We start from the raw sequence: 9,718 nt of genomic DNA on the forward strand, positions 1-9,718 counted from the left end.
TTAAAATTACTAAATAGAGAGACTAAAATTTCAACTTAGCAATTATGATTATAAATTTAAATAAAGTATCATTTTTCCTTTCTCAATATTTGTAAGTTACTATTTTTAATGCTTAATTTAAAATTTAACTAATAAACTCGTTTCTTTCGTTATTGTTTTTATCTTTTATGGTCAAATAACAACATTAATCATGTTCACTTTTTTAAGAATTATATTTTTTTTATTAATTTATTCAAATTAATTGGTATTGCTGATGAATTAAAAAATATAATTTTGAAAAGCATATTTTAATTATACAAAAAAAATATTTATATTGAACAATTTACTAACTTAAAACAATAGTTAATGGTAAAAGAGTGTGTTACTTTCTTGAAGTACTCTAGTTATATATTTTGGGAATTTTGAAATAAGTTTACTTTCTCGGTGTTGAACATGACTATGAGAAAGTTACACTCCAACAATTGGATGTTATAGTAAGTTTTTCACATTTTATGTTTGACATTAAATTTGAAAGGTATTTTATAGTTGGATGATTGTATTTGAGAATATGTTTAGATCTTTGATTTGGAAACATTGTTGATTTTAGGTTAACTTTTCGAAAATTTCCAAGATAAAAGCTCTGGTGTATATTTGTCATCACGTCGTCAAGAGACCTAGATGATATGTTTTACTCTTAATATAATTTTTTTTTTATAATTTTAAATTGATTGATTTTTTTCCCTTCAATTTAGATATTATGATTATTGATAATCCAAAAGCTTTGAAGTGTTTGAATGTGTGATCGAGAAGGAAAATCAATTAATGATATGACACAGACACAAAAGATTCGAGTCATTTTCCTCCATCTTCCTCATGATTGATGACTTTTTAGGACAAGTGCACAACCTTGTTAGAAGTAATAATTTGTCTCCTGTTCTTTTCACCTCTTATTACTCTTTTCTTTCACTTTTTCTAACATTTCTAGTACCAACTAATTCATTCGGGCGAGACATCTTACGATGTCATGATGCGCCCATTCCTATGGCCATTCCCTTAATACTTCTGTCTCTCCACAAGGAACATTTGAATTATTAAGTACAATACTTTCTAAATATGAAACAGAACAATTAAAAGTGTGTTGAAAGTGGTTGTGTTGGCGATGATTAATAAGAAAACAAACAAAGAATTTGTTGTTTCAAGTTGGAAAAATAGGGATTAGGTTTCATTTTTCTCACTCTTATGTATTTTGATTAGCATGGTAACATTATGTTCTTTGATTGAAATTGACGCCGATATAAAATTTATTTATATCATTTCCTTGCATATAAAATTATTAAGAAAGTTTTCCAAATATCGATTTCTTACATATTTATAAAAACAACTTATAAGCAAGCTCAAACGTTAATAACAATTAACAATTCAAGTCTATTCCTAACACTCAAATATGTTAAGTATTGTTGTTTAGGTCAAAATCCTAAAAATATTTTTCAGTCAGATTTAAGATTTTAAATCAGGAATTAGAAACAAAACAACAATACCAATAATCAATCAAGAACAAAATATTATATCATATTTAAATATCACCTCAATACATAAGAGTTCGAATAGATTTCCAAATCCCAAAGGATATAATTAGCCACTCATGATGACTAGTACACACAAGGATGACATGAAAAGAAGATTCAAGATGTTTCTCCTTGACGGCTGTCTCCTCTAATGTTTCCTACACCTTTTATTCTCCCAATTGGATTACAAGTCACTCAATGGTGTTTTCCTCTTAATTTGGCACACTATGGTTGAGCCTCTAACCCCTTATTTAATACAATTTGATAGGGTTAGGTGACTTCCTGCGTCGCATTGATGAGCTTATTGATAAAAACATAAAAATGACCTAATTTGCCTGATGCATTCTCGCTCAAGCGAGAATGAGCTCGCTTATTCGAGATTCCCTATTACCAAGTTTGGCTTTTTGGCGCTTTTATTTGTTTTGGAACCTTCCAACTTTCTCTTTTTAGCTTATATCATTCCTCCTTAGCTCTATCATCTTCATTCTTCGCTAGAAACCTGAATAAAGGTATAACTTCATGAATTAGGAATTATTTTCTATGTAATTTAACAATTAATACTCATAAGTGCCTATATTTTAATATGAAATATTATTGAAATTAAGCACTTATAAATGATTCAGGCAAAAAGCACGGGAGAAAAGATAAGTCCTTCTAAAAGCACCATACCTATAGATTTCCTTTAAAGTTGAAATAAATAAAGGCATCTTTCAATCTACTTAATAAAGAAATTAATAAAAGGCTTAAGTTTGAAATTCAAGTATGTGGAAAACAAATCAAAACACGAGAACTGAGACATTATGTAATTTCTTGGATAGATTTGTGTGTGTATAAAATAATACAGTAAAATTAAAAAAATAATAAAACAGGAATAATCCAGCCTTTTAAAAGCGAAACTAAAAATTATAGTTTTCAGCTTTTTTAGGATAGCTTGAGCGAAAATCATCTAGTTTAAGTGAGAATGAGTTCGCTTCAGCGAAAATCAACATCAGAGCACCCCATTTTCGCTTGAGCGAGATTCTCTCTCGCTTTGACAAAAATGGGTCTCGCCTGGGCGAAATTCCTTCTTGTTTGAGCGAAAACAAACTCAAGAACACCCTATTTTTCATTTTATTCTCACTTGAGTGAGGATTATCTTGCCTGAGCGAGATATGCAAAAAAAAATCTTAACTATTTATTTCACCCAAAAAATTCCATTCATAGTGTTATGTTATCAAACATACCAAACCAAAGTAATAATTTCCTATTAGATTTGGATAATTAATCTAATATAGTTGCTTTTAAAATCTATAATATTATATATATATATATATATATATATATATATATATATCTCTCCAACATCTCTAAATCAAAAGTGGGAAAACGGGCTAGTCCAACCCATTTTGGCTAGACCCGCCACTAGTCCACCAAGGTGATACAAGTTGGAATTTGTAACTCGCCCCATCAGAGGGCTGGTTGACAGGTTGACGGGTTGGCGTGACACTTTTTTTATATTTTTTTTCATTTTTCAATTTTTTCAATTTGTTATAGTCATTAATATTACTTTTTGAACAATAAAAAATTGCAAGAAAGAGTAATAAAATTGAATCAAACTTTAATATTTTAATAAAAAAGGGTTTAATGTCTAATAAAATAAAGTAAATATCAATAATATATTAATAAATTAAATGATTTATAAAAAAATATGTAAATAAAGTTGTATATAAAACATTGAGCAACACTAATTTTAATTCTAAAAACATGAAATTATTCTTTAATGGTTGATGAAATACTTAAATTTTTTTGGAGGTTACATTAATCAATACTAAAATGCACAACAATAAATATGTCCCCATAAATTCAATGCATTAATGATTTATAAAAAAATTCATAATTATTAGTATTCAATGCATGTCTTAATGATTTATAAAAAAATATCATAATTATTAGTATTCATGTCTTAATGATTTATAAAAAATCATAATTATTAGTATTCAATGCATGTCTTAATGAATATTAAATATTTTGATTAATGTATAATTAGTATACACAAATAATTTTTTTCGTATTTAATGTCACATTTAAATTTCATACTTTTTATACTTTAATAAATAACTAAATAAAGTATGTAAAAAATAATTAAATAAATCCTATTTGTTTATTTAACTACAAGAAAATTATAAATAGAAATCAATCTTTATAAAAAAATAATCAGTCACTATACTTACTAAATTATAATTTTTAGAGATTAAAAAGATATTATTATCTGAAATAATTTTTATTATAATTTTTAGAGATTAAAAAAATATTATTATCAGAAATAATTTTTATTATTAATAACATTTATAAATTAGTATCTAGTTAACTATCAAAAATTTTAGTTATTAACTATTTTGAATTTCAAAGTTTGTAGTTAAAATCTTAATAACTAGATATTAATTTATAAAATATTTATTAATAACATAAATTAATTTTGATATCAATATGTTTTTTTTCTTTAAAATAATATCCAATTTACTCAGTTACTTATTTTTAGTATTTAAAATTGTTTTTTATTTAATAAGTTTTTTATTCTACGTAAGAAAATCGATAATAAATAAATAAAATTCAACTTCCTTTCTTATTTATAAATTTTTTCTAATTTGTGGACTTGGTTGTGTCATATTATTCTTAGCATCTCCTTTTCATTTTTAAAGAGATTACAAGATTCATACTTTAATATTTTTGTTATTTATATTCTATTTTTTAACTAATAATTGAATTAATATATTTAAATACTATTTTAATATTAATTTAATCATATAAAGAATAATATTATAACTAAAAAATTATCTATAATATTATAATTTTAGTTAATTAATTAATTCGTTTTTTTAATTTTAAATATTAAGCACAATAAATAATATTACACAAAAATAGAAAAATATAATTACAAGATTCACACAATTTATTTAAAATAAAAAAATACTTAGAATAACTGTATTTTTCTTGCAACATGTTGATAAACACATGTTTTAAAAAAAATATATTTTTGTGAACAATTTTTTATTTGTTTAAGATCAAAATATTAAAATTTATGTTATTGCATCATGTGCTAATAAAGAGGTTTTATAATGCTCAATTCTTAAATCTATGTAAATTAATATAACTTCTATTACATATATTAATAGATTATAAAATTGAAAACAATCATTAATGATTTTAACAATAATTACAAAAAAAAGTTTTCAAAATATTACAATGCAATGTTTTAGTTTATTTTTTGTGGATATTAATCTGTTGAATACATCAATATAATTTTTACTCCATTACAAACCTCATTGACCTTCACTTTAATAATATTTTATTCTTATTTATTCAAGTTTTGTTAGGACATATCCATTATAAAGTTTATACATACCGTGATACTTTAAGACTAAAACTTATAAAACCTTTCAATTAGAGAATATTGACATAATTAAAGTAAGTAAAATCTAAAACCCTAAGTCATGAGAATAAAAAAGATGTTTCTCTATTTAAATATCATCAACCTAATAAAATAAAATAAAAGTCTTATAAGAACATCTCTGTTGGAGAATCATACCATTTTATCATGATTTAAAAGTTGTAAAGAAATTTTATAAGCGACGCGACAAAGTGAAATTCATTAAAAAGAAAATTAAGACCTCATAACTTTCACATTAATCTTAACCTTAAAACTGTGAGAATTTTATGTCATGTAAAAGGGTAAGATCTCTCAATTGGAATACACTGATATAATATAAAATATAAGATTTTAAATATAAATCATAAGAATAAAAGTTTTATATCTTAATATCAACTTCAAACCAAATAAAACATGAAAATTAAAGTATAAATTTTATAGTATAAAAGAAAAAGTATAAAAATGTAATAGATAATAAAATGCAATAAAACATTAAAATTTTATTTAATGAATTTGGGTTTTATAGAACCTTATTAAACTTATTCTGGGAAACTTGATTCCCAAGGAATGAGTAAGCTATAAATACAGCCATGTTCCCATCATCGTTTTCATCGAATCCCATAAAAGGCCACTTTTACCTTTCGTCTAATGTTTGTGTGGTAACACCTGCGTCCATTTCATCCCCAGAATCCAAAATTTCAGCTTCCTTGAATAAGTCGACCTCATCAAAACCTAAAGCTTTCATTCAATTCTAGTTTCTTAGCAACAATTCATTCACAAGAACCCTAAATTCACATCATCCATTATCTTTGTCATCACAAAACGATGGGCACCCCAACCCTCATAGGTCCACCTGAACTCTACATCGTGAAACCCACCGCAACCCTAACCCAAGGAGCCCCAGCCCCAGCCCCAGCAGTCACAAGCACCACTCCAAGTGACCCCTTCATGGACCAAATGGTGGCAGCATTCAACACCATAGCAACCTCAAACATGACCCTAACCGAAAATTCATCCCTAACATTTCTCACCACGGGGAACCCATGTCTGGATTTCTTCTTCCACGTGGTTCCGGACACTCCACCAGAGACCCTCCTCCAAAGACTCGAACTTGCGTGGGACCAGAGCCCCCTCACCGCCCTAAAACTCGTCTGCAACCTCCGTGGCATACGCGGTACCGGCAAGTCCGACCGCAGTAACTTCTACGGCGCGGCGATATGGCTCCACCGCCACCACCCCAAAACCCTCGCTGCTAACATCCCCTCCCTCGCTGACTTCGGATACTTCAAGGACCTCCCCGAAATCCTTTACCTCCTTCTAGAAGGTTCCGATGCCCGCAAAATTCAGAAAACAGAGTGGCTTAAGAGAAAACGTGGGGGGGACAGGAGGGAAGGAACTAAGACTGAGAAGAAGCAGAAGGGAAAAACGGAGGCTTTGAACGAAAGGGTCGATGGGGCGAAGGACAAAACCGAGTCTTCGGAGAAAGAAATTGCACATGTTGCCAGAGAAGAGAAAAAGGTGGCATTGGCGAAGAAGCTCGTTGATCGTTATACGAGCGACCCAGATTTCCGATTCCTTGACGATCGTGTCTCTGATCATTTTGCTGAGTGTTTGAGGAAGGATCTCGAGTTTTTGAAATCTGGGTCGGTGACGAAAGTCAGTCTTGCCGCGAAATGGTGTCCCTCTGTGGACTCATCTTTCGATCGTCACACTTTGTTGTGTGAAACTATTGCGAAGAGGATTTTTCCTCGTGAGGAGTATAATGAATACGTGGGGGTTGAGGAGGCGCATTATGCTTATAGAGTTCGCGATCGGTTGAGGAAGGAGGTGTTGGTGCCTTTGAGGAAGGTGTTGGAGTTACCTGAGGTGTTTATTGGGGCCAATCGTTGGGATTTGATTCGTTACAATAGGGTTGCTTCTGTGGCTATGAAATTTTATAAAGAGAAATTCGTGAAGCATGATTCCGAGAGGTTTAAGGCTTACTTGGAGGATGTGAAGTCAGGGAAGACTACTATTGCTGCTGGTGCTTTGCTTCCCCATGAGATCATAAAATCATTGAATGATGAGGATGGTGGGGATGTGGCTGAGTTGCAGTGGAAGAGGGTTGTAGATGATTTGGTGAAGAAAGGAAAGATGAAGAGTAGTTTGGCTGTTTGCGATGTGTCTGGGAGTATGGACGGGGTGCCCATGGATGTGAGTGTGGCATTGGGGTTGTTGGTGTCTGAGTTGTGTGAGGAGCCTTGGAAGGGGAAGGTTGTGACTTTCTCTGCTGACCCTCATCTTCATTTGATTGAAGGGGAAGATCTCAAGTCCAAGACTCAGTTTATGAGGGACATGGATTGGGGGATGAACACTGATTTTCAGAAGGTGTTTGATCTCATGTTGGAGGTGGCCGTGAGTGGGAATCTGAGGCCGGATCAGATGATAAAGAGGTTGTTTGTGTTCAGTGACATGGAGTTTGATCAAGCCTCAAAAAATCCTTGGGAGACTGATTACGAAGCAATCACTAGGAAGTTTGAAGAGAAAGGGTTTGGTGATGTCGTGCCTCAGATAATTTTTTGGAATCTGAGAGACTCTAAGGCCACCCCAGTGCCAGCTACTGCGAAAGGAGTGGCACTGCTTAGTGGCTTTTCTAAGAATTTACTCACATTGTTCATGGATAAGGAGGGGGAGCTAAGCCCCTTAGAAGCCATGGAAACTGCAATTTCTGGGCCAGAATATCAGAATCTAGTTGTGCTGGATTAGTTAGTTACTCAATTTTTATTTCTTTTCTGATGCTATGCTACTAAATAATACAAAAAAGTTGGAAACACAACATATACGGTACAATTTCCTATCCCTATCTTCTATGACATGCTTGACATTTTATTTATAAATTTTAGATTTTGTTAGGTTGGATGAATTGACTGATTTGTTAAGAAATGTAAAAGGTTGGTGGATCCTTATGTCCAATATGCACCCTCTGAAACCATGCCATTTACATGGAAATGCGTTTGCCGTGTGTGTTTCTATTATGCACCTGTACTCTCTAATTTTTCAACAAAGATAGTGTCTTGATGAGAGGTTAATGGTATTTTGATTATTGGGGTTTTTTTGTAAAATGTTGAAGATTAAGTTGGGAGTGAAAGAGTATTTGTGGTTGGCAATAATGGAGTTGATGCATGTATTTCTTTGATGTAGTTGTAGGTACTTGTTTAGTGAGGTTGAGAAAGCTGGCTAGAGGAAATTTCTAACCCTCATGTTCTTTCTGCACAAGCACATCATAATTTTGAAGCTGACCTGCATAAATGCATTAACCTGACAGAGTCGATTGAGAAGTTTGAGTTGATATGTTTTAGAAGGCAATGTATATCTTGAAGAAAAATAGTGAAAAGGCTTTAAAACTTCAAATGACATTCAAGGATCTACAGAGTCTATTCAAACAATTCCAACCTTGAAAAAGGATCATATCTCCCTTTTTATCCTGAATTCCTGCACCATTGTCTAAAAGGTGATCAAGAAAATGAATAACATTATTTTGCCCATGGTTAGTATATATTCTTGTAATAACAAAACACAGTGAACAAAATTAACTTTGAAAGTGAAAGCCTTAAATAAGATCTGTTTTCATTAAACACGTACATATTTTGTTTCATATTGCTTGAATTTTATTTTTTTTAAACTTTATTTTGTCAAGAAACATCGAGTTTATAAATAGTAATATGTGTTTAAAATATTAAAAAGTATTTATGAACTTAATTCGGTAGATTTATTAATAAAAAGTAACTGTATGTTTAACTAACTCCATTTGAACGTGCATTCAACTCGCAATAAAATAAAACCTTTTTCTTTCTCAATTACCGATACTTACATACCTGATTAATTTAACTTTTTTTAATATGGAGACGAATTTAAATTATACTGACATATACTAATTTATTTATCAATTTTATTTCAAATATGCTCTTTTATTATTAATTTAAATTTAATTTAACACTAATTCAAAAAAAAAAATTACCTTCTTTGATATTAGTTATTTTTTCTTTTTTTTTTTATCTTAAGCTTTTGAGTTTGATGGATTATTTTTAAAACATAATTTTCCGTGGGTTTGATTAGGGTGTATAGCTTCTTTACAGTGCATTTGTTTAGATGCTATAATGTAGGCTGTTTTGGAGTGATGTTTTTGTGGTGAGGTTTGTATACAGATTACAGTATCAATTAAATATTTTTTTAATTTAATTCATTCTTTCGCGCTAAAAGTATTTTTTTTTACATAAGATAAAAGTTGAATATAAACAAATTACAAACACGTAGTACCGAGAGGTGTGACCGAAATAAATATACTGAGAGTTTATGCCGAAAACTATATATATAAAAATATATATGAAAATGATAATATATATATATATATATATATATATATATATATATATATAAAATCATTGTAGCAAGGTCCAATTTAATAAAGTTCAAATTAATGGGTGTGTTTAAAATAATAAGTGGTGCAAAAAGAAAGGTCCAAATAAGTTATAAGTCCAATAAGAGAACCTTATAAATAGAGGTACATCCAAAAGGTAAGTAAAAGTGAATTTTATCTGATGAATATATAAACTATTTCTGACTTTGACATCGGAGCGCCTTGCAGGTACACACACCCAACTGTGAGAGGAGAAGCCGAAAACCCAACTGTGAGAAGAGAAGTTGAAAGCCCAACCTGGAGAGCAACAATGTGAGAGGAGAAGCCGAAAGCCCAACCTGGAGAGCAACATCGTGAAAGGAGAAGTCGAGA

At 30.4% G+C, this 9,718-nt stretch overlaps 1 protein-coding gene across 1 annotated transcript; it reads left to right on the forward strand.

Moving 5' to 3' along the window:
• The first annotated feature begins 5,437 nt into the window (after positions 1 to 5,437).
• LOC137811064 (uncharacterized) lies at positions 5,438 to 7,902 on the forward strand. Its single transcript, XM_068612645.1, has one exon. The coding sequence runs from the start codon at positions 5,776 to 5,778 to the stop codon at positions 7,693 to 7,695; it is 1,920 nt and encodes a 639-aa protein (XP_068468746.1). The 5' UTR covers positions 5,438 to 5,775; the 3' UTR covers positions 7,696 to 7,902.
• Positions 7,903 to 9,718: the final 1,816 nt, after the last annotated feature.

This window comes from Phaseolus vulgaris, chromosome 2 (genome assembly GCF_000499845.2).
Source record: "Phaseolus vulgaris cultivar G19833 chromosome 2, P. vulgaris v2.0, whole genome shotgun sequence".
In the NCBI taxonomy this organism is placed as follows: Eukaryota; Viridiplantae; Streptophyta; class Magnoliopsida; order Fabales; family Fabaceae; genus Phaseolus; species Phaseolus vulgaris.